Genomic DNA, 27017 nt, shown 5'->3' on the forward strand with positions numbered 1-27017 from the left:
AATCCAGTCCTGTGGATTGTATTGATTTACGAGGTAACCGCAAAGCCTACGGATATGTATCATTGATTATTAAAGAAAATTACGTAATTTGCACACATATCAAATAGACAAGTAAGATACTACTTATGTACTTGTGTATGATTAAACGCTTTGCTGATTTAAATATGAAAAAGGAATGTCTATTTTTAGAATGTATAATTTTTTTGTGATTTAATAGGCATCTTATATCTTCTACCCATAGGTATGCAAGATAGAGTTATTTTACCTGCAACGAAATTCCCTGATTTCGCAGCAGAAAATCTAATAGAATTGTATTAGCAAACATGTCTTTTGAAGCAGTAATTCTTCAATCAATAATTGAATATTCATAAAGAATATGTATCAAACAGCAAAATCATGTAGTTAAATCGATTTATAACTAAAAATTTTCTTGAGAGGATTGAAATACCTTGTCAGCCCACAAAATATGTACATAATTATAATATGAGCTTAGTAACTCTACAAACAAATAAAAATGTACGTAAAATTATAAACTATTTTTGAAGTCGGTTAAAATTGCAATATATCAATCTTATGAAGGATAGGTCGTCAACCCAAGGGTTTGGAATACCCAACGGCTCTAGCCGAAATATTCATGTTCTGAATTATATAACTCTTATAGGATCCTGTTCGGTATTTATGGCCTATAAATAATGTCCTGTGCTATCTATATATACGATGAGAACGATTTCGTCATCTCATTGCTCGTGCTCGGCTCTCAGTGATAGTATCTGTAAAATTAGCAACATGAAATACTTGGTAAGTTGCTCGTATAATGTGCTAGGATACATTTTATTGCATGTTATAAAAGTTGGAATCAATTTAATGTGTAACGAATTTTTGCTTAATCCATTTTTATTAAATGGATCAAATCTTAAGTAACTTAAATTTTAACTTTAATATTGAAATTGGAATAATTCTGCAAGAAGATCTGATGCTTAAATTAAGTGCAAATAACATTCAAATTTTATTATTTTTAATGAGATTTTATTAAAATTATAGTTGAATTTAGATTTTTATTAATTAAAATGTTTTCTTAAAACGTCAACGATGTAATAGCAAACTTTACGGAAGTAATTTTAGCTCTGTAACATTAACAAGGGAATTAAGTTTATAAAACTATATCTGCTTTTATGTATTTATATTATCACTCGTGTTAACAAAACTTTACTGTAATTAATTATTAGCTTATTCCATGTCCAAATGTATGTCATCAGATTATATACCTATTTAAATGTAAAGAATTTCAAGAACAGAAAAGAGAACACCTCAATATTATTTCACTTTCGTCGTAACAAAAAACCATGAACAGGGACTTCATTATATTCTAACTGTATACTTACACACATAACCTATTTAAACATAATCATAATATATATTTAAACATACCAATTAAAAACTAACCCATTTTCCAGATCATCCTAGCCGTCATCAGCGCCGCTGTCGCCGGACCGGTGCGTCCCAAGCGCAGCTTCAACCACTACGAGCCCAACCTCCTGCACTCCTCCTCCCTGCAGTCCAACTCGCTGCAGCAGACCCAGTACCAATCCACCTCACTCCAGCAACACGCCTACCAACCCTACCAGGCGCAGTACGTGAGCCAGCCTAGTTACAATGTGCAATCGGTAAGACATTTTGATTGAAAATTAACTTTATACAATAATAATATTTGGAGATTATAACATTGAAAATGTGAAGGTTTGAGGTACTTATATTGTTGTAAAAAGAAGAGCTAGGGACGTTAGTTACGACTAGAATAAGATAGGCTATCTAACCTTGAAAAAGAAGTTGTTGAAAATAGGCGGATGTAAGAAAGGAATTGAAAACGTAGTAAATATCAACATCAAAAATGTAATGACGTACAATATACAAATCCTACTTCTATAGGCGTATATCCTACGTTTCTTCACCGCCATATTTATATAACAAAAGTGTTATACATTAAAAAAAACACACTTTTCCAATTGATAAGCATTTTACTCTTGAAAATAACGCATTCACCATGACTTCCAATCTTATCTTAGGTATATTAAAATTTTATGAGCCAATACTATTTTGTTGTTGACTTAGTGTTACTTGAATGTCCAGTTTTAAAGACATAATTTTCATAATTTGCATTAATTAAATGAAACCGGTCAAGAGCGAGCCGGTCAACTAATTACTATGCTCCGTACAAAGTATTTATTATATTTAATTGGTAGATATCAAAAATCAAAACACTCAGTTGTGTGATGAAGATGCAGTTCTATAATAATTTCGATAGAATCCTATATAGTATATAGGTATCTACAATCTACATACAGGTATACATGATAAACAAAAAAATATTCACAATTATTGAAGATAAAGTTTTAATTACTATGAAAGTCATGTCACATAACTTTCTAATATCACAAGACTTACAAAACAACTTAAAACACTACATTGTTGTTGCCTATCAGTTGGAAAAAAAATTCGAAATGGTTCTTTACATTTGAATTGCGGAACCCTAAAAATATACAAATGAGTAGAAAAACCCAATAATATTTAATTCTCGTACACGTCCACATTTACCAGCGGCCGGTTAATTATTTATTTTGAAATATATTATTATTCTTTTAAGATTTTATGATTAAGTTTCGGAAATATGTTTAAATTTTTTTAACATTTCGAAGATAAACTTTTTTATATATTATATTACTATTTCTATCGTAGTTACCATAATTTAAGGTAATTTGTATTAACGATGATTTATTAAACCGCATTAAAGAAATTAATTAAATTGTAGAGCCAGCTTGTTCTGTCTTAAAATCGGATAGTTGCCTACCTACTTGTTTATATCGGATCAAAACGAAAGTGTTTTGCAGACTTTTTGAAATAAGGATTCATGAAGGTTACTTTTATTTCTGATTGTAGATTTTGTTTAAAAAAATAACTTGAATAATTAATTATATACTAGGTTTCCGCCCGCGGCTTCGCCCGCGCAGTCAAAGAAAAACCCGCATAGTTCCCGTTCCCGTGGGATTTCCGGGATTGCGTCATTTTCCCGGGATAAAAAGTAGCCTATGTCCTTTCTCGGGTATCAAAATAACTCCATACCAAATTTCATGCAAATTGGTTCAGTAGTTTAGGCGTGATTGAGTAACAGACAGACAGACAGACAGAGTTACTTTCGCATTTATAATATTAGTATGGATTTATAAGTGGAATTCAATAATTACAATCTTCATATATATTTTGCAACTAAAAATAAATTTAAATGCAGCAAAGACTGCCGACGAATATCCGCTTATCATAAAAGACACATTTTTCAATATTAAAGTGCTTATTTAATTAAGTTGGTAATTTCCGATGCCTTACATACTTAGATATTTTTATTTGGATTATTCAGTCACTGATTGTTATTTGTATAATTTATTTTTAAAATAGGAAATACATGAATTTCTTGCCAGATACTAATAATTTAAATTTCGGAACCAACATCTATATTATGATTATTTAACTATAAAAAATTATGTTTTTAAAGATAGCATAATTGAAACTGTCCACTTGTTCATTAAATTTTTTCTCATCATCCTGACTACGAACCGGAAGATAATAAAGCTAATTTTCTCTTTTGAGATTAATATTATTAATTTATTATAACAACATAATGAATGCCTACCTTGCCTAAAAATTTGTAAAAGTAGTTGTAAAAGTTTTTAATTGTACAATTTATAGGCGATCATAATCGCCCATAAATTGTAGTTAATCCTAAAGAATTTTAATATCATATAATTGCTTCCTTCTAGTGGCAACCACAACAGACCTACGTGAGCCAGCCAGCCGTATACACCGTCCCTCAGCAATACACCGTCCAGCAGCCAATCTACGAGCAGCCCATCAGAACCGTGCAGAACATCCAGCCAGTGTACTCCACCGTCCAGGAGTACAGACCCGTCCAGCAGTACAGACAGATTCAGGAGTACAGGCCCATCCAGCAGTACCAGACGGTGCAACCGATCCAGTCCTACTCAGTTCCTTCTTACAGCAACAACGCTTGGTCCAGCGACCCTTGGTGCTAATTTATTGAATAAACTAACTTCTATTCGTATGTAAAGTTTTGTCCCATTTTTCCTTGCGTTATTTGGGAAAGATAGTGACAAAATTAATTACCACGGATTTAAGTTTATTAACTTTAAATGTTTAAGTAAATCATTCGCAATATAGTACTTCAAAATACTCAAGGAATAAGATAAGAATTTACGGGTTGTAAAAATTAACGAAGACTTACAAATAAATAGACATTATTATATCTGTGTTTTATTTTTTTTCCAATCCTTAAAATATTACCAACTAGCTGCGCTCCGCGGTTTCACCCGCGTGGTTCTGCTCATGTTAGTCTTAGAGTGATGATATACTTAAATAGCCGATAGCCTTCTATAATATAAATGGGCTATAGCCTATAACACCGAAAGAATTTTTCAAATCGGACCAGTAGTTCCTGAGATCAGCGCGTTCAAACAAACTCTTTAGCTTTATAATATTAGTATAAATGAATGAAATCCGATACAATATACGTATATTGAAATAAAAAATCAACTTGTGTTAATTTATCACCTACTTTGGTATAAACATTTTAGTGGCAAATTGAGGTACGCTTATTTTTTGGCCAATGATTTATGTATCATATTACATCATTACACATTATGTTTGGTATGTACAAAAATGTTCCATCTCACGTTCCATCAAAAGCGTAACTTAAAATAAATCACATATAGGAGTTAGGACCCTATTTATAAAAGTAACTATATAGCTTCGTGCCGATATAAAAATAGCTGGATACAAATAGTCTCTACGTCCATATTTTAATTTTATTAATTTTTGTGCATAATTTTATAGATGACCAAGAAAATTGGTGTTTTAGACTTTCAGTAAAAAGAAGAAAAAAAGCACACTTCCGTTCAAAATTAGTTAAGTCGAATATGAAATTAATTAATTTAATCAAATGATATGTTAAGGAAAAAAACAACGCAAAAATTTTATAATTAAATATCGATTGAAATAGCTTAGAGAGATATAACATATTTTAAGATCCTGTTCTCAAACTCCTCACTCCGTACATGGCAATATATTTTGATGAACCCAAATCAATAACATTTTTTTAGTTATTTAATTATTTACGGCATACGCCAAATATGTATCTATACAAAAAAATTATATTGCTAGAAAAGTAGGTAGTTATCCAAATAGCTAATGTCCTAGGAAAATCCATGCTAATATTATAGAACTGAAGAGTTTGTTTGTTTGAACGCGCTAAGTCAAGAACTTCTGGTCGGATTTTTTTAGGCTGTATATCATGAAGCTAAGACCAACAGGAGCAGAGTTACGCGGGTGAAACCGCAGGGCGCAGCTAGTATTATATATACGGAATTCGGATACTACTACCATATTGCTACTAATCGACCCGCTTATTTATTCTAATTGGAAAAACACGAAGCAAAATGTATAATATTCACGTAAAATCATAAGTGGAAAATTCTCGTGATATTAAACTGTAGTAGGCATATACCTACTAATTCGTTGGGAATTAGGATAACTTGATCCATGCTTCAATATACCAAAGGTCGGATTAGGGCTCACACATTCATAAAGATGTTTCAGAAATGTAGAGATTTCAATGCATTACATAACAGATTATTATAACATGTAAAATGATATTGACTGTATACTTTGAGAAAATAAATTACATTCACTATTTCCAGTTTTTACTAAAAGAGTCTCTCTCATTTTTAAATTTGGTTGTAACTTTTATTATCTTTGGATATAATGTTCATTGTTCATCCTTAGTTTATCGAACCTATCGGTTCAAGAAATCGTTTAAGCAAAATATTCCCAATACAACGTACAGCTCAAGGTCTTCAAGATATTCCTATATACATGTAATGCATCTTCAGATTCGTATAAAAAAGATTAACTGGAGTTTGTTTATGATTGATATGAATACGATTTCTATAATTTCCCAAATAAGAAGTCTCGCTCTATTTTTAAATTATCGAATCAGATCATATCGATAAAGCTTATATGGATGCTTATCTAGGAGTTATAAATTTGGTGAGTTTAGAGATCATTATTTTTATTTTATACCTCATAGATCGAAGCTTTTCTGCTTAAGTTTTTCCAGTAACTATCGGAAAAATGATTTTTGTCTATTTCCCTAATCCGAAGACAATAAACTGGAATAAATCACCTCACACCTCGATTTGTACAGTAGAAGCAGAAGATCTATAAAAAAATGAGAATAAATTATCTATTTTAGCAGAGGAAATTGTGTGGGTCGGATAGTCCATACTTACTAATATTATAAATGCGAAAGTAACTCTGTCTGTCTGTCTGTCTGTTACTCAATCACGCCTAAACTGCTGAACCAATTTGCATGAAATTTGGTATGGAGATATTTTGATACCCGAGAAAGGACATAGGCTACCTTTTATTGCGAAATATATACCACGGGCGAAGCCGGGGCGGACCTCTAGTATTATATAAATGTAATTAATGTAATCAAATTATTAATCGAATATCTCACTATTAATTTGTCACCTATCAATATATTATGTATTGTTGTCGTCTCAAACATAATATTAATTCATTTATCATCACTAAAGATATTCAATGAAACATCGTTAATCGTAGTTGAGTATTGATGATATAAGCATTTAATAAACGCGGTAATCAATATCTCTCACCTCTAGGATGTTTTTGGAATATGTAATATTTAGCTTCATCAGCGAAAATTAATTGGATTATTATTTATTAAGCTATTGCATAGCTTCTATCGCGGGCCTTGAGCGCGGGGACCGAATCCAGAAATTCCGCGAAAAACCTCTCGCTCCCCACTCCGACAGGCACGGAGGTGTGGCTTGTAGGCATGCTATGCAATAGCTTTGCCGCGGCAGTCCCCGAGTGCCACACGTCTTTTTTTTTAAATAAGACCATCTCTTTTACAGCCAAACAATACACATAATCTATAACATAAAAATGATTCTCAAAATATTTTGGTAAGCGTACCTATAACTCGAGAACGGTTGAACCGATTTCGTTAATTTTTTTTTAATGAAATGAAATACGTTTATTAAGGATACATAAAAAGATACAAATAATATGAAACAAGAAACTTAAATCTAACTTAAACATATGTATGCCACAATAGTTCCGCCACTCAGTGCAATACACTGATTTTCAGTGGTTGCCTTAGGATGCTTTGCTGACAGTGGATGTGTTTTTAATACATATTATATTCCTTGAAGTACGAGGATGGTTCTTATGGAGAGAAAACGTGGACATGTACCACGGGCGAAGCCGGGGCATACATAAATGTCATCCTATTGAACCAGTACAGCTTTGTATCATATTTTAAAATATAGAGCAAATGCTCTATATTTTACGAAAACAATATACATTTCGTACAAATGTACGAAACGCATACCTATTTGTACTAGCTTGTTCAACAGAATACTTTTCTGTTAATAAATAGAGCCCTAGTATCAATGGTCTGCCTGAGATAAAAAGTATGGTAGAGCTCTGCTCTGTAATATTACAATGAAATTTGTAGTTATTGGTATTTTTATTATTAAGAAAGTAAAGAACGATTCGACACGAATCCAACTAGCTCTTCATAAAGCTTTCTATCTCTCAAAAATATATATTTGATTCCCAACCAAGATAATATGATACCTGCTTTTGTTAAAAAATGTTGTCTTCGTATAAAATCCATCGCACGGCATTGCACTCGCGGAAACAACTCGAATAATTGAACGATAATTGAAGTTCTTTGTTAAATTAACCTAACAGCTTAAACACGTACATACGAGTTAAAGATTATGATTAAATAAAGCGTTAAAGTTAAGCTCAACCAATCAATAACTACCATTATAAGCAATAAGCAGGCTTGTTTTACAGCGAGGCTTGATTGCAGTCATCGCTACAATTATTAACGCATTAAACTTTATTGTTTGTCCTCATAAAAAGGCTGTGAACCTTATCAACCTTCAGATCCGTGAACAATTTGGTTAACTATTTTAATATAATTACCTAGATGTAGTCGTAGAGACAGATCAAAACATACTAATTGGGTAGCTGCGAAGGTGTGGTGTTAAGATGTAGGTAGGCTTAGGTAACTTTTATAGAACAATTTTACACAAAAATAAAAAATAAATGAAGGAGGAAATTTGTATTGGATTGAGGGTTGAGGAAGATGTAGGTGTATATTATAAACAAAAACATTTAATTTGTTCACAACTATAATCGAAATATGCATTTGATATCATTCTCTATCTGCTAAAACAGAGTATGTAGTGGTTTGTAACACCAGTGTCTAAACTGTAAACTATAAAGTGCTATAACCCACATACTGTTGTACATTATTTGAATGTGTATTGCTTATTTAGCGACATCTACATTAGGGATGTGATTTGAATATTTCAAAACCAATTTAATATTATTATTTATATTATGTATAAACAAGTAGTAAATTGGAACTCCTTGATTTACTTAAATATTATAATTTGTTAGAAGAATGCAGAAACAACAATAAACGATGCCCGACCTCCACTGTTCACAACAAACCGTATTAAATCTTACAAAATAGACTAATCTGCAATATATTAAACCGATGACCCAGCAAACCCACGCAAAATCATAAAACTGGACAAAATATTGCCCAAACGAAATACATTTCTGGTGTAGTACTGAATTTTATTGACAGTTCGAAGCAAAACAGCGATGAATGCAAAACAAGTGTTTTGAATAGCAGATAAGGGGTCTCCATTAGCGGTAGTATAGGAATGCCCGTGGCATTGCTCGTAAAATTAATTCAAAATTACATTGTTGCTACTAAATTCTTGCAGTGATGAAAAAGACCAAACTCCAAATCAGAAATATAACCAAAATTAATTATCGGCTTTGAAATATAAAGTCTTAAAATGTAGACCTATAAAATCTTTTCAAATTTATGTTTTTAAAGTAACAAACAAACACTTACACCTATATTTATATACAAAAGGATATGATGTCGAGCGCAGTCACGTGGGGAAGATGCCTTATTGAATGCAGTATATAAGCCTGAAGATGCGTCTGAGCGTCAAACACAACCAACACCTGCCACGATGAGATTCCTCGTAAGTTGCTTCATTTATTACTTAATTTAATACATATAGGAATAGAATATAGAAATTCTGAATCTGAATTCTTGAATGTTAATTTTGTTGTAACATTTGCGGATATCATTTTAAAGGTATTGCCAATCGATACACATCTGCCGTCATGTCACTTTACTGGTGCGTGCATGACCCAATTTTTACAGCAAAATTCCTTATTTTGTTCTTATATGTTCCTTCAAGCCAATGGCCTAATATTTCTCCAAATAGTACTCTCGTATTCCCTTCACATAAACTGTCATAATTCGTAAACAGACATTAAACTTTGACACTGTTGTATCTATCATCGCCAATCAGGTGAATTGCTAAAGTTCAAAGGATTTTCCGCAATTAAGTGTGAACGTGGGAATTAACTTTTAGATTAATTATATTATTGAAAGTCTTAATTTTCATAATTATTTATTAAACAGGTTGAAAAGGGCATGAGCATGATAGAAAGATACTTTATGCCAAAGCAAGGCAAGCTTTTCAAGCTGGTTACATTGCTTGTTTCACTTTAAAAATTGTTAAAAAAACATCTTAGCACTTTCGTCGTATTTTGAGCTATCTGAACTACTTCAACCTTGTTTAGCTTAAATATAACTATGTGCGTACTATAATGTATCCTTTTCAATTAATAGGAACTTTAGTAGTTAGTTTTTCATAATCATAATCTGATCTATTAAACATGCTAGCAACGAGCAGAGGGACCTAAACAATTCATGACTATACTATGTCCTGTTATAATAATAAAAATGAGACGCATGATGCTCTTTACACATTTCTCGTATACAAATCAACTTCCAGTTGTGCCTCGCATTCCTGGCGCTGGTCTGCGCCGCGTCCGCCAGCCGCGGCTGGTCGTCCGGCTGGTCGGGCCCCGTGGTGTACTCCGCGCCGCTCGTGTACGCGCGCCGCTACCAAGCCTACCCAGCTTACAGCTACGGCGGGTGGCACGGCGGCTGGAGCGGCTATAACGGCTGGTCCGGCAACCGGGGATGGTGGTGATAACGAATTATACCGGTTTCTTTACGCAAAATGATGTGATGTTTTACAGTATTAAATGGTTTTCAGTTTATTTCGTCTTTTTATTAGTGGTGATGGATAAAATTTTGCCATTATTCTCGGAAAATTGAAAATTGCGGCAATGCACTGTTATTTTTCTTTACAGTTACCGTTAGCAATGTCATGTATATGTACAGTTAGTTACATACCGCAGTTTGAGTATTCTTTGCAAATAGATAAACTGGTAATAAGTAGTTAGTTTTATTTTATAGTAGAACGTGCAAACGAAACTGATACACCTGATGCCAAAAAAATTATCATCGCACATTACGCATTTACGAAGAAAATGTATAATGAGAGGAGATGGGATAAAGATAGGACTGACAAAAAAAATCACGATGAATACCTAATAGATACGATTATATATTACTTATAAGATATTGGTCGTGTTCTCAAACTTTTTATTAAACAAAACACTTAAGCAATAGTTATCAACATGTGTGTGTCAGATTTTTTTACGAAATGAATCCTCTCATTACTCAATAACATTTAAATAGGTACCAAAATTATCATAATAGTTATTAAGCAGTATTTATGCACGCATTTGCTCGATTAACATATATAATTAAACACAATTGCTTGAGGCTGCGTTTCGTCTTTAGCATTCGATATTTAGTAAACAGAGGAAGGACTACAGCTATCTACCTACATTTCGTGAATCGTTTATCTATATTCTGTATGCTAATTATATACATGTTTATTTGAAATCAATGCAACTAAAAATGTTTACAAAACTACGACATATATAATACGTTATTCTCAAAGCTTCAATGCTGCGAGCACTCATCATTTTGATATCTCCATTGTTTCTACTTAGATCGTTTTGGGTTTTGTAACTGTAATTTGAAAACCAACACATTTTTTAATTAAAATAAATTACTTATAAACTCCTGATACTCTCTTGGTTTATCAGACCACGAAACTGCACAGATATTAAAAGTAAATATGATTAAGCCCAAAGTAAATGTGTCCTGGTTTGAAACAAAAAGAGATTACAGTAAGCAGAATATACGTAAATTTTGCGAGTGCATGGCATCATTGAGTTTCTCTGAAATACATGAATTTAATAACTTAAATGAATGCTTTAATAGTTTTTATGAATTATTCCAACTGTTTTACAATCTCTGTTTCCCATTTATTAGGATTAAGAGAAACACAGGAAAACCTAATATTAATTGGATAACCAAAGGATTGAAGAAATGTTGTGTACGAAAGCGACTACTATATTTAAAAAGTATATATTACAAGAAAACATTTACAAATAGTTGGGGTTATTATATAAAATTTTCCGCAATTAAGTGTGAACGTGGGAATTAACTTTTAGATTAATTATATTATTGAAAGTCTTAATTTTCATAATTATTTATTAAACAGGTTGAAAAGGGCATGAGCATGATAGAAAGATACTTTATGCCAAAGCAAGGCAAGCTTTTCAAGCTGGTTACATTGCTTGTTTCACTTTAAAAATTGTTAAAAAAACATCTTAGCACTTTCGTCGTATTTTGAGCTATCTGAACTACTTCAACCTTGTTTAGCTTAAATATAACTATGTGCGTACTATAATGTATCCTTTTCAATTAATAGGAACTTTAGTAGTTAGTTTTTCATAATCATAATCTGATCTATTAAACATGCTAGCAACGAGCAGAGGGACCTAAACAATTCATGACTATACTATGTCCTGTTATAATAATAAAAATGAGACGCATGATGCTCTTTACACATTTCTCGTATACAAATCAACTTCCAGTTGTGCCTCGCATTCCTGGCGCTGGTCTGCGCCGCGTCCGCCAGCCGCGGCTGGTCGTCCGGCTGGTCGGGCCCCGTGGTGTACTCCGCGCCGCTCGTGTACGCGCGCCGCTACCAAGCCTACCCAGCTTACAGCTACGGCGGGTGGCACGGCGGCTGGAGCGGCTATAACGGCTGGTCCGGCAACCGGGGATGGTGGTGATAACGAATTATACCGGTTTCTTTACGCAAAATGATGTGATGTTTTACAGTATTAAATGGTTTTCAGTTTATTTCGTCTTTTTATTAGTGGTGATGGATAAAATTTTGCCATTATTCTCGGAAAATTGAAAATTGCGGCAATGCACTGTTATTTTTCTTTACAGTTACCGTTAGCAATGTCATGTATATGTACAGTTAGTTACATACCGCAGTTTGAGTATTCTTTGCAAATAGATAAACTGGTAATAAGTAGTTAGTTTTATTTTATAGTAGAACGTGCAAACGAAACTGATACACCTGATGCCAAAAAAATTATCATCGCACATTACGCATTTACGAAGAAAATGTATAATGAGAGGAGATGGGATAAAGATAGGACTGACAAAAAAAATCACGATGAATACCTAATAGATACGATTATATATTACTTATAAGATATTGGTCGTGTTCTCAAACTTTTTATTAAACAAAACACTTAAGCAATAGTTATCAACATGTGTGTGTCAGATTTTTTTACGAAATGAATCCTCTCATTACTCAATAACATTTAAATAGGTACCAAAATTATCATAATAGTTATTAAGCAGTATTTATGCACGCATTTGCTCGATTAACATATATAATTAAACACAATTGCTTGAGGCTGCGTTTCGTCTTTAGCATTCGATATTTAGTAAACAGAGGAAGGACTACAGCTATCTACCTACATTTCGTGAATCGTTTATCTATATTCTGTATGCTAATTATATACATGTTTATTTGAAATCAATGCAACTAAAAATGTTTACAAAACTACGACATATATAATACGTTATTCTCAAAGCTTCAATGCTGCGAGCACTCATCATTTTGATATCTCCATTGTTTCTACTTAGATCGTTTTGGGTTTTGTAACTGTAATTTGAAAACCAACACATTTTTTAATTAAAATAAATTATAAACTCCTGATACTCTCTTGGTTTATCAGACCACGAAACTGCACAGATATTAAAAGTAAATATGATTAAGCCCAAAGTAAATGTGTCCTGGTTTGAAACAAAAAGAGATTACAGTAAGCAGAATATACGTAAATTTTGCGAGTGCATGGCATCATTGAGTTTCTCTGAAATACATGAATTTAATAACTTAAATGAATGCTTTAATAGTTTTTATGAATTATTCCAACTGTTTTACAATCTCTGTTTCCCATTTATTAGGATTAAGAGAAACACAGGAAAACCTAATATTAATTGGATAACCAAAGGATTGAAGAAATGTTGTGTACGAAAGCGACTACTATATTTAAAAAGTATATATTACAAGAAAACATTTACAAATAGTTGGGGTTATTATATAAAATACAAAAATATTCTAAAAAGGTGCATTCTTAAGTCAAAACAAATTCAATGTGAAAAATTTATTAAATTATCAAAAAATAAAAATAAGGCTTTATGGCACATGATATCTAATAATATTAATGACGAAAACAATATTAAAGAAATAGAAAAGATTGTAGTCAATAATAATGTATACAACTCAATGAATGATATATGTGAACAATTTAATAACTTTTTTATTAACATAACAAATCAAAAAAAATTTAATTATGATGCAACTGAAATAAAAACAACATTGACTACGGAAAAATGTAATACAATATTCTTGACACCAACAAGCAGTGACGAAATTTTAAAAGTAATAAAATCCCTAAATAACACGAACTCCGTAGGAACAGACGGTATAAGTACAAAAATACTAAAAGCTTCCAGTGTACATATTTGCAAACCGTTATCCTTTCTTGTCAATTTATCTATGGAGCAAGGAACTTTTCCTCATGTTCTAAAAACATCAGTTATAAAACCGTTATATAAAAAAGATGATCCAAATGATATTAAAAACTACAGACCGATAGCACTAATTCCAGTTTTATCTAAGATATTTGAAAAGGTAATTTTAGAAAGATTTCAAAATTATGTTGATAAAAACAAGATATTATGTCGGGAACAGTTTGGGTTTAGAAAAAATAGTTCTACTTCTTTAGCATGCTTCGATATGGTGAAAGAAATAATTCAAGCCCTTATTGAAAAAAAACCAGCAGCCACCATATTCTTAGATATGAGCAAAGCATTTGATTTTGTGGACCATCAATTACTCTTGTTTAAGTTGGAGAAATATGGTATAAGAGGAATTGCTAAAGAATGGGTTGCAAGTTACTTAAATGATAGATATCAGTATGTGGAGATTCATAAAATGATAAATCAAACACGAAACTCATATAGGTCAGAGAAAAAAGTTAATAAATCAGGTGTACCACAAGGAAGTGTGCTCGGTCCATTTTTATTCCTCTTATATATTAACGATTTACCGAGATCAGTGAAACACAAGACAGTTTTATTCGCAGACGACACTACCCTTATTGTTAAATGCACGGATAAAAATACATATGAGAGAGATATAAATACAGCATTATATAATATAGTAAAATGGTTACAAAATAATAATCTGAAAATAAACTTAGTAAAAACAAAAATAATTCAATATTATACAAAGAATTGCACCAAAATTAATCTAGACATAAAATGTAATGATCAAGTAATCGAACAGGTAAAACACCATAAATTCTTAGGTGTTCTGGTAGACGAAGGTCTAAAATGGGACAGTCATATTGAATATATTTGTGATAGGTTAAATCGTTTCGTTTACGTATTACGTCGCCTTAGAGATACTGTATCTATGAATGCTGCAATAAATGCCTACCATGCATATATTATATCGTCGATACTCTCTTACGGAATAATTCTTTGGGGACAGTCTTGCGAGGTGCGTAAAGTGTTTGTGGCACAAAAGAAATGTATCCGGGCCCTGTGCGGATTACATCAAAGGGACAGTTGCAAACCAATGTTCGGTAAATTACGTATCCTTACACTAACCTGCATATATATATATGAGAGAAGTATGTTTATTTGTTAAATACCACCCAGAATATTTTAAAAAGAAAGGAGAAGTAAATTCGCATATGTTAACGAGGTATCAAAATAAACTGCACTTTCCAACATGTAGAATAAATCAAGCAAAAAATAGTGTGATATTTATGACTATTACAATATATAATAAAATACCGGATAACTTTATGGATCTCCCAGTAAATATATTTAAGAAGAAACTGACGAAATGGTTAATGGAGAAACAATTTTATGATATTCAAGAACTTATTACATTGCGGAATCTGTGAAGGAATTAGTGACGTTTAACAATAGTGACGCGAAGAATTTGTGTAGTGTTGGTGTAGTGTAATTTAATTAACTTATTTCCATTTAAATATTTGCACACCCAAATAGTGGGTAGAATGTATTAGCGCCTTAATATTGTAACAACACCTTTTTTGTAACTACATTCTTGTAAATAAATGAAATTTGAATTTGAATTTGAATTTGAATTTGAATTTGAATTTGAATTTGAATACAATTTTTTTAGTCTATACTTAATACGATGTTCATAAATTCACATTTACAAGACAAAAACGAGCAGAGAACATGAATACTTTAATTAAAAGCACCCTTTAATACTTTTCATAGCTTCATTCCTTAAAAACGTATCACAGAAAAAATACACCGCCGTCAGGCTATAACTTTAGTAAAGTTAACACAAGTAAACCTTTAAATTTTAATTCGGAATGTACTTATAAAGCAAATAAAACAGCTTACTTGATAGACTTTTCAACGTATTATCGTGTCGTATCCAGATTTGATAATGTAGAGCTGTATCTATTTTTATACATTTTATACATAAAGAAAAGAAACAAGAATGCGAAAAAAAATGCCAATTTTCTGTTCTATAGGTACAGCCTAACACAAGCCATAAAGAACTAAATGTTTAAATTATGCGTGGCTCGACACGTTTTGATCGATTTTGTTATGTAATTATAGTTATAAGACATTCGTTAAAACTCGACCACGATAACCGCTTTATGTGAACTAGCCTTAACATTTATTTGCGAATGTTTCGTAAGATGCACTATGATCACAGACTGATTCATTGACTATAGCTAGGTGTTTAAAATATTATTCATACTTTATAGTGCATTAAATCATCTAATATCTAATATCTATTATTATATTATAAAGGCGAAAGTTTGTAAGGATGTATGGATGTATGGATGTTTGTTACTCTTTCACGTAAAAACTACTGAACCGATTACAATGAAATTTAGCACACATATAGAGGGTAACTTGGATTAACACATAGGATAGTTTTTATCCCGGAAATCCCACGGGAACGGGAACTATGTGGGTTTTCCTTTGCAAACGCGGGCGTAGCCGCGGGTGGAAATCTAGTGGACTATAAATCATAGGGTTAAAATGTTTTGTCCTTTTTTGCGGAGATATTGAAGTTGACGTTTGTTAATTTAGAGGCTTTACACAAAAGTCAAAAATATTTCTAATATAAATAATTAATTATTTTTAAATACTTATAGTATATTAAAACTCCTTTTTATTTCTTTCTAACTTTACCTATCTTCGTTTTTGAGTATATTTTTACACATTTACCAAATCCGTCCGACAACTAATTCGAATATCAATGAATCTAAGCTCAAATCTAAAAATATACCCAATAAATAAATAAAGTATATTATTCTTATATTGAATGCAGCAGATATCTCTTACCCGATCGCTTTTAATCGCAGATGTTTACAATTTGGAAATGAAGGCATCGTTCAAGGCTAAACGAAGGTTAATCGTTGGATTATAATTTGTAATATAGAAAACATATAACTTTTCATAAATTATGCATTATTATTTTAGTTAAAATTCAATATCACGACGTGCATTTGACTCTGTTCGATGCGTATAAACAAAATAATGCTATGCACCTACTGTTTTTTATAACTAACAATAAAATCATACAATTTCACTTTATGACATTATTTTAGAAATGTTACGCAAATTATTAAAAAGGTTAAAAACAATTTTATACAGCGTTATTGCATATTTTTTCAACAAAATTAAAATAATTATCATAAAATATAATTTTAATGTTATTTTAACACTTTTTTTGTAAATACATAATTAATACTTTTCATGTTTTAGTGAATGTAAACTGTACCCTATATTGCATATATTCTAAAGTAATTGGAATGTTGATTAGAGTTAGAATTGGAATAAAGCTTTATACTAAGCTTTGTTAAAATTGGTGGAAGTGAGCTTTGAAGGGTGATATTACAATCAAATTAAGAAATCCATACTAATATTATAAATGCGAAAGTAACTCTGTCTGTCTGTCTGTTGCTCAATCACGCCTAAACTACTGAACCAATTTTCATGAAATTTGGTATGGAGATATTTTGATACCCGAGAAAGGACATAGGCTACTTTTTATCCCGGGAAAATGACGCAATCCCGGAAATCCCACGGGAACGGGAACTATGCGGGTTTTTCTTTCACTGCGCGGGCGAAGCCGCGGGCGGAAACCTAGTAATAAATAAAATAGGGAGATAACTATAATATCTGCGAGACATCACAAAATCTGCCTGTCTGGCCGCGATAAACCTAACATCTTCTGCACCAAAATTGATTCTGTTTTCCACAATGGATTGCGTAGTTGTAGAGCAAGTATATAAATTGTTGAGGTTTAGTTAATGAGGACAAAGCCGTATGAAAAACCGAACGCCTATGAAAAACCGAACGCGGCCGCAGCGGATGCCGGCTTTGCTTGTCAACAAAGCTGACCTTGCGCGAGCACATTTACCGACACATTATCTCCTATTTGAGTTTTGACCAATACTCGTCAAATAACATAAACTTTAGTAAATATTGCAAGTATCTATTGCATTTTAAGAAATGTGTAACTATCTGAACTATCTAAACTGATTGTTCAAATGGGAGAATTTAGGAAGAAAAGAAAGCTTTTATTTTGTTTTTATGTCTAGTATGAAGTGTTACCTAATGCTTTATGCAATCGTAAATAAATATAGTTAAAAATGCTACTAAAAAAAAAATATAACACTTATCGGTTGTTATAGAAGAATTAACTAATACGATTAAGAGAAATGAGATGGATTATAATTGTTAACTACGGTATTTTGTAAAGGGTAGTTTGTATTTTGTAAAGCTCATTAACATCCACCTGCATGAACATTTATTATTATTTACTTATTGATGATTAAAGGAATATTAGCACTTTAAAACTATTTATTCAGTACCTACTTTAATAAAAAAAAGAACTTAGACATATTTTAGATCACTAGAAATAAGATCATAGGCTTTTTACTGCTATTTAATTGGACTCTTTCAAAACGAACTGAATATGCAAATATTTATCGCTTGCAAAGAATTTTGAATCAAAGAACCTAGCCGCTAAGAATTATAATATTTTGAATTTTTTTCGGCAAAACCATCAAAAAATCATGGTAACGATTAATTAAATCATATTAGAGGTCTATTTTGAAATGAAAAATAAATTAAAGACGATGCCCAGTAAGGACGCGATGTCACAACGCTTGACTATATATGGGTAACCGTTTCGGTGACATATCATTAACTGACTGTCATCGTCTCACTAAGCACCATGAAAACCTTTGTAAGTATTCAACTAAAATAGCTTAGTTTCATACAATATCTTCTTATCAATTTGTAAAAGTTGTGCATTGTTAAATGTGAATTTGTTTGTGAATCCAAGTGCAAAAGTTCGTAGCATATAGCGAATAGGTATCATATACCTCCTTGCATATTGCAATAGAACTGAAACAACATTTAAGTATAAAAGCAGTGGTATAATTAATAAATGAATTTGAATAACAATATCTATAAATTGTTCTAGGTGATTGTATTGGCTCTGGTCGCAAGCGCGTTGTCTGGCAACGTGCGGCAGAAGCGCGGCTACCTCAGCGGCCTGCACTCCGCCAACGGGCTCTACAGTAGTTCCAGCGGCTACAGCTACCCCGCTCCCCCCTCCAGCTACTCGGCCCCAGTTGGCTTGGCTTCCTCTGTAAGCTTCGCCCCAGCTGTCAGCCACATTGCTCCAGTATCCAGCTACATTGCCCCTTCGGTCGGATATTCCTCACACTCAGTAGGCTACGCTTCCCCCGCAGTAAGCTATGCCGCCCCGTCCGTGAGCTACTCCCCATCATTGAGCTACGCCGCTCCCTCTTTCGGCTACTCTGCCCCTGCTAGATACGCATCATCTTCTTTGGGCTATGCTCCATCTATCGGCTATGCCGCACCTTCATTGGGCTACTCCTCCTCCTCCTTCGGTTACGCCACCCCTCTGAGCTACGCTTCCCCGTCAGTCAGTTACTCCGCACCTCTGTCCAGTTATGCTGCTCCATCAGTCGGCTATGCCTCATCTGCTAGCTACGCTCCATCAGTAAGCTACGCACCGTCAGTAGGATACGCTCCATCAATCAGCTACGGCGCCCCCTCAGTCAGCTACGCCGCCCCCGCAGTCAGTTACGCCGCTCCAGTAGCCAGCTACTCCGCCCCGGCTTCCCGCGTCGTCACCGTCAACAAAGTCGTCAACGTGAAGAAGGTCGTCAGCGTGCCCCAGGTCGTGAATGTACCTAAAGTGGTGTCAGTCCCTCAAGTGGTGCAAGTGAACAAGGTGGTGCCGGTCTCGGGCGGCTGCTCCGGCTGCAGAGCCGCGCACTACGGCGCCAGCTACGGCAACACCTACGCTCCCAGCTACAGCAAATGGTAGACACAACCTGTGAATGTTCTAGTCAAATTTTCTTGTGATTTTTAGTTTTACTTCTGTTATGTTTATATGAATAAAACTGTTTATTTTTTTTAATTACTTATTTTTCATTGACATCCTCATATCCCCTTTATACATAATTTGTATGTACCTACTTTATAACATAATTCACATCTAATGAATAGCAATGACCTATTATACTATATATATATCATAGATGAATAGAGCATCGGTTTTAGAAACACATAAAAAGGTGTACAATTACGTAATTTAGTATCTATAAAGAAGTAATGTGAAATATTTGTAAATATTAACCCAATATTAACCAATGTCAATATCCAAATCAATGGCCATGAATAGATTAACTCGCGGACAAACCAGTTTGCCCATCGCCATTCATCAACTGCAGGCTGCGTTCACAACGAGGACTACAAACATTCAAATTAAAAAATAATATTTTAATGATACTTTTTATAATAAATCGATCAAAATAAATTTAAAGTCAGAAACCAACATCTGCTTGACATCAATACGGCAACATTTTAATGTAATTAATAGATTAACACATCGAAACATTAATTGGTACTGATATTTAACATTTCTTTAAATTAATCGAGTTCGGCTAAGGCCGCATTACATTATGTGGTGTTGTTTTAATTATTAATATCTACTTTGAAGCAGAAACTGTATTTTAAAATATCAAGATATAGAAAACCATCCTGATTTTTTTTCGTTCTGGCCATTCTGTTAAAAGTCGCGGTTTTAAAATCAGTCTGAAGAAAAAACTCTTACTGCAGCAGCTTCCAATATTTCCCACTCACAAAACTATGCTTTTAATTATTCGGCCAAACTCTTTATACGAATAATTTTACAATTGTAATTTGTTTCAGTGACAAAATACAAGCAAGCGTATATAAAAATTAATCAATTAACAAACATAATGATACGTCATATACCAAACATTATGAGATCTTGTTAACAATTTATGAAACTCATTAAATTAAACTTAAATTGAGGAAAATTCACACCCAATAGCAAATAACTACAGTTTTGAAATAATAACGTTAACCCGCGACACGTTCGCGAATCGCGTGTGGACGCCACTTTTGATGGCCTTGTGACCTTCCAAACGATTCCCGTAAACTTTGCTCAGATATGTTATTAAAAAATTTAAGGAAATTGTTGTAATTCTTTATAAATGGATCAACATATTTTTATGTGATGTCGTTAATTATAAAACGCCCTGTAATTATGGTCATTTATTATATTTAAAATATTGGGTGTATCTGTGAATTAATTTTATTACATAACAGCAGTACCTAATTGAATAAAGGTCCTATAAGAAAAATTAAGTTACATCATTCATAAACGGAAAAGCAAAGTGACAAACTGTTCTTGTATTTTAACTAAAAATATTGGCGAAGTGCATCTATTGTCCGTAAACAAGGAAGAAGAACTAAAAGTTGTCGATGACCTACCTAGTACCTACCTATCGAAGACGACAAGTAGCAAAGATAGAAAGACAATCCATGTACCTATTACGAATTTTTATTAAAAATATGTAATGTTACGTTAAATTCTATACCATAGGAATCTGTACTCCGTAGTGGACCAAAATGACGTTGATAATAAATTATTATGCATTACTTTTATAAAAGGCGCAAAAAATTCATTTCGGTGGCAACTGCTTTCACGCCTACGCGATGTGTACCTATTAAATTTGTATGAAAATTATCTGCTTTATGAACTAAATAATATTATGTTAGTTGGACTTACTGGACTAGTCAGTAATTAGTTTATTAATTAATTATCCGTCTTATCGAAGAAAAATTTGTTGTTTCTATTAGTAGTCAATGCATATATTTTGACATTTTATTAACCTCCTTCTATTTTGAATGAGACACGACCAGTGAATATGCAAATTAAAAAACTGAATATTGTAGCATGATTTAGTGGCAAACGCATAAATTGTCAATGAAATGCATTTTTTGAATTAAGTAATAATATGTTGAAATTTAATATTTTTTTAACAAAATTAAAATTACATTTAACTTTCATTTTTTTCTGAATACGGCTATACTTCCTATAACACAACCAGTATTGGTTATTCTTGAAGAAAATAAGAAACATAAAATTAAATTCAACAAAATAATAGTTTAGCTTAAATTATGAGAACACTAAAACTCTACATATAAATCACGGTCTAAAAAATATGACACAAGAGTCTTGTATAACATTGTTATCTACAAAGTATTTAAGTAATGTTTGAGTATGAATTATATTTTTTGTATAATAATAATAATATTTAAGATATATAATAAAAAATAAGATACAAACTCAGATAATATTATAATGTACCTACATACGTAATTTAATACTGGCGAATTTTAAAGAAAAAGCAACTTTAGGTGTTTGCGCCAGATAATTTTAAAACGTGACTCAGATTTTTTAAATTTAATTTACTTTAAATAAACTAATTGTAATTAGTAATGTTACTAATTTTTTAACAAATTCCAAATATCCGTTATCCTATTAACTGCTCTATTACACACTTATATTTAAATCACAATATTTAATAAAAACAAAGTTATAATTTTAAAACCACGGACAGACAGTTTGATTAAATTTATAGATAAATACAAACATGTAGATATAGATTTGCGAAATATATAAAATATAACTGGTTTTCAGTGTTGCGCACAATTCACAACAAAAATGTTTGCCAATTACGCTGTAAATTGCTTCACATCAAACGAGACCCCACATAAGTACTTGTATTGATTGCGACAGATACAAAAAGAGATCAATGATAATATTATCGTTATTTATTTTTCTATTCTTTATGAATTTATAATGATAGTATCTTTAACTAGCTGTGCTCCGCGGTTTCACCCGCATTGCTCCGCTCCTGTTGGTCTTAGCGCGATGATATTATATAGCCGATAGCCTTCCTCGATAAATAGGCTATCTAACACAGAAATAATTTTTCTAATCGGACCATTAGTTCCTGAGATTAGCGCGTTCAAACAAACAGATAGATAAAACAAATTGCTTCTATTTTATAACCTGCATATGATAGAGATTACGAATACTTTTTTGACTCATCGCCGAAGCTGAATTAATGTGACACGACTGTGTTTGCAATATTATTAGAATTTAAAATATTGTTTTGGTCTATCACAGCTATCAGAATATGCAAAACTCGCTAGAATTCGTAATTTATGTATTCGTCTTACTACTAAACCGATTGTAATACGTTATTATGGTACCTATATATTTTGGTATTTTTACGGTTTAATATAATTATCAACTTTTACGGAAAAAAGCTCTATCTGTAAAATAGTATTAGTTAGATACTCATAATATTTTATTTTTATTTTTTATAAATTAATGATTTCATCCTACAAAGAGTTTTACAGTATACATTTAGGTAAGGCTTTACTTCGACATTTTCTGAATATTAAAAATATCTGTGAATAATACTTATTATTTGACACCTACGCGTTTTTAAAGGACAGATAGGTCAAACCACAGATCACAGAAACTAAAGGAGATCTCTATGGGTCAAACTCAAATATTTTAGACTTCTTCTAGAAGCACTTTTGAAACGTCATTGCATATGTTTAACATTTACCACCGCTTCGGTTAAATCTTAATATCTATAAAGGAATGCATTTCTAACAGAATATTGGAGCTTTAAATTTGATCCGCTTTCGTATTAGTTATTCCTGCGAATATATTGCTCTATACTACAAGTGGAGCTTTCTTCTCTATTACGTAACGTAACAAAATATTATCTATGTCAAAATAACTTATTTTAATTTATTTCCCAGTGTAAAGATAGATGTTTGAATCTATATTGTAAGTAGTTAAATTCATAAATAGACAAATACTAATGTACAAAATATAATTTGCATAAAAATATATAGTAAAGGTGAAATATATCAAATTATATTTAAAAATATTTTTCTGCAATTTAATTTGTGGCTAGATAGATAAAAGTAATTTTGAACATTATAATATATTATTTGCAAACGATTAAAATAAAGATAAAATTAATTACTTACACAGTGTACCTATTACCCACACTGTTGCACTTAACTAAGAATGTGACCTTTTGTGAAGAAATTATTACGATGATATTGTTAATGCAATATAAGTAGAGCATTTATTTTATTTTGTGTGAGAAAATATTATTTTATGAGAATTTTTAAGAAATTATTCCATTAATTGTAAATTAGCGACAAATTAGTTCTTCATTAAAACATTCATCCCTCTTTCTTTTTTTCAAATAAAGTATCTCAGGCACTTATCTTAGAATTAACTACTTAATTTCTAAACTTACTCAATTAAAAATATGATGTACAACAACATACACAAAACACTACACAAATACACTTATAAATTCATGATATTAAAAACCTTAAGGATAATAAGCTTATCATAAATATGATGAAAAGCTATAAACAAAAATCAATTTTGTTAGAATAATTTTTGGTTATATAAATTTTGGTACATATATATTACACACGTATTACAATGGTGGTATTAATTGGTGATGCAAAAATAGAATGGAAGAAGGAAGATTCGATTCTAAAGCTAATACACAGATAAACAAACCTTTTAAACTAGGAAGATCCAAATACTTCATCGATCGACTTTAACCTCATACAAATAACAACATATTAAAAATTCAAACAAACAGTAATAATAGCAAGGATGCAATAAGCTTGAATTTTAATATAATTAACAAGGAGCGATTCACGAGGACGCTTGCGTCACCGCTCTACATTTTGGTATATATAGCCTGTGGGGACGAGCCTCCTCACACACCACCTCTCAACCACCAAACAACCACCAACCAACTACTCCAACATGAAAGCTTTCGTAAGTAGAGCACTTTCATAAAGCTTTATAATATTTATAAGTAGAGCATTTTTATTGATCGATGTCGAAACATCATTGTTTAACGATAATGCAGTTTACTACTGACCCTTTGTTTTATGGTAAATCTTAATATTATTGGATATAATAGCATGAGCTAAAAGCTTCATTAACATGTCTCATATCGTTTCAAAAGCTCTCTAGTGTTTTACAAAGTGATTTTTACTAATAATTGCATATAAACAGCATTCATAAATAAACTGATAAATTAATCATCATTTATTGTTTTATGACCACCATAACAATGTACTCAAGATAATATTAATGTCAATTCAAATGTTACAAACAAACCTTTTTAATTTTTTTTGTCATAATTGTAAGATTTGATCGAATTAAATATATTCATATAAAAGTGACTTAACTTTCATATTGCAAAGTTTCGCGATCAGTGGGTCACGGTCGCGCCAAAATGTTACTTTTTCGCATAAAATTCAATATCAAAACATATTCCCATAATGTTGCTTCATTTCCGACTATTTGCATAATTTTAATATTTAATTGATATTAATATAATATATAACATAAACATGTAATACGTACTTTATTACGACATCTTGATTTGTTGATCTTGTTAAATCGAGCTAGCTTCTGTGTACATAAAATTAAGTTTTAATTGAATATCCTTGGTTAATATTTATAAATGTCTTCTGAATTTATCCAAAGTATTAAATTATAACAAGTAGGTACCTACTATAAAAATTTATTTTTAAATCGTGTATTCGGTAATTTTTTCATAATTTTTATTAACCATGTACCATAGTTTTTATATAGTTACGTAGTCTTTAAAGCAGCTTATTTCTGCAGAAGATATATTTGTAAAATTTAATCTCCTATCGAAAAAAAACTAGCAATGACTTACATCTAAATTTTGCCTCACATACAATGGCTTTAGTCGAATGAAAGTTTATCAAATATGTACTCTTTACAGATTGCTCTGTGCGCTCTCGTCGCCTGCGTGGCTGCCGGCGAGGTCCGTGACAAGCGCAGCTTCGTGCACGGCGGCTACAGCAGCTTGGGCAGCTACGGCGGCTACGGTGGCTACAGCAGCCTGGGCGGCCACAGCGGCTACGGTGGCTACAGCAGCCTGGGCGGCTACGGTGGCTACAGCAGCCTGGGCGGCTATGGCGGCTACAGCGGCATCCGCGGCTACTCCGCCGGCTACGTCGCCCCCGCTGCCCGCCTCGTCACCGTCAACAAGGTCGTGAACACCCAGCGCGTCGTAAACGTCCCCCAGGTCGTTAGTGTGCCCAAAGTGGTCTCCGTCCCCCAAGTAGTGTCTGTGAACAAGGTCGTCGCAGCTCCCAGCTACTCTGTTGGTGGCTACGGATCAGGCTACAGCGGCTACAGCTCCGGCTACGGCTACGGTTCCTCCGGCTACGGTCACGGATCCGGCTACGCCAGCGGCTGGTGGTGAACAGTCTAGTCAAGTGCTCAATGTGATTTTTTTTAGTTCTATTTTGTTATCTCATAATTATTGTTGACATTATATGTTCTTTATTTAAATATATATTTTTATAAGGATTTCTTCGTTTTATTATCCATTTTTAACTCTTAACTAAAATGTATTTTAGTAAATAAATAAGTTTATCTATTACAAAGTCAAACTAAAATCAGAACTACTTACACACTTCACTCTTTGATCATCATAAAATTAACTTGAAAACATGACAGATTCTATACTATTTACCAGTGGCGGTACGTTCATACAAGCCGAAAAGCCCGGCTTGCCTAAGGAATTCGCTACGAGACAGGAAAATACCCAAATTCACTTTTGAATATTCGCGCGCAACGAGCAATTCAAAATTTGCTCGGAAATTCAATGAAAACTCACCAACAAACAATGTCGAATTCGAGTCAAACTTTTTAATTTCATCCTTCTTGCTATCTAAATAAAGTCGTACTTTGTATAAACAGTGCGGTGTCCTTCTTGAGTGACATATAGTTCTCTCGCTTGCACTCGTGGGCTTTTACCGGGCTTTGCGCTTATCTCTTCTAACGTATGAAATTTCGTTGAAGTAGCTACATACCTATCTATAGAATTCTATAGGAATTTATATGGCCAACAAAGCCGGGCTTTAACAGTGTGAAGATAGTTACGATTGCGCGTCGCGCGAACGAACGTCGTGAATATTATTGTTAGTATGGTTTAGCGCGTGATTATACCGGTGTAATTTAGGTTAAGTTTTTCGAATTTTGTGA

General features: G+C 32.5%; 3 protein-coding genes across 3 annotated transcripts; all 3 read left to right on the plus strand.

Annotated features, from left to right (window-relative positions):
- Positions 1 to 731: 731 nt before the first annotated feature.
- Positions 732 to 4310, plus strand: LOC123697161 (altered inheritance of mitochondria protein 3-like). The gene is made up of 3 exons (XM_045643584.1): positions 732 to 798; positions 1455 to 1664; positions 3810 to 4310. The coding sequence occupies exons 1-3, from the start codon at positions 787 to 789 to the stop codon at positions 4080 to 4082; spliced, it is 495 nt and encodes a 164-aa protein (XP_045499540.1). The 5' UTR covers positions 732 to 786; the 3' UTR covers positions 4083 to 4310.
- Positions 4311 to 18737: 14427 nt separating this feature from the next.
- Positions 18738 to 19891, plus strand: LOC123697154 (cuticle protein 16.5). Its single transcript, XM_045643579.1, has 2 exons — positions 18738 to 18761; positions 19002 to 19891. The coding sequence occupies exons 1-2, from the start codon at positions 18750 to 18752 to the stop codon at positions 19875 to 19877; spliced, it is 888 nt and encodes a 295-aa protein (XP_045499535.1). The 5' UTR covers positions 18738 to 18749; the 3' UTR covers positions 19878 to 19891.
- Positions 19892 to 24558: 4667 nt separating this feature from the next.
- On the plus strand, positions 24559 to 26339 carry LOC123697158 (keratin-associated protein 19-2-like). The gene is made up of 2 exons (XM_045643582.1): positions 24559 to 24761; positions 25747 to 26339. Exons 1-2 carry the CDS (start codon positions 24750 to 24752, stop codon positions 26230 to 26232), a joined length of 498 nt encoding a protein of 165 aa, XP_045499538.1. The 5' UTR covers positions 24559 to 24749; the 3' UTR covers positions 26233 to 26339.
- Positions 26340 to 27017: the final 678 nt, after the last annotated feature.

This window comes from Colias croceus, chromosome 14, assembly GCF_905220415.1.
Source record: "Colias croceus chromosome 14, ilColCroc2.1".
Lineage (NCBI taxonomy): Eukaryota > Metazoa > Arthropoda > Insecta > Lepidoptera > Pieridae > Colias > Colias croceus.

Bases quoted from the DNA above. Each gene is read 5' to 3' on its own strand.
- LOC123697161 (XM_045643584.1), top strand. The intron at 1,665-3,809 runs GTAAGACATTTT...GCTTCCTTCTAG, and splicing joins CTAGTTACAATGTGCAATCG to TGGCAACCACAACAGACCTA.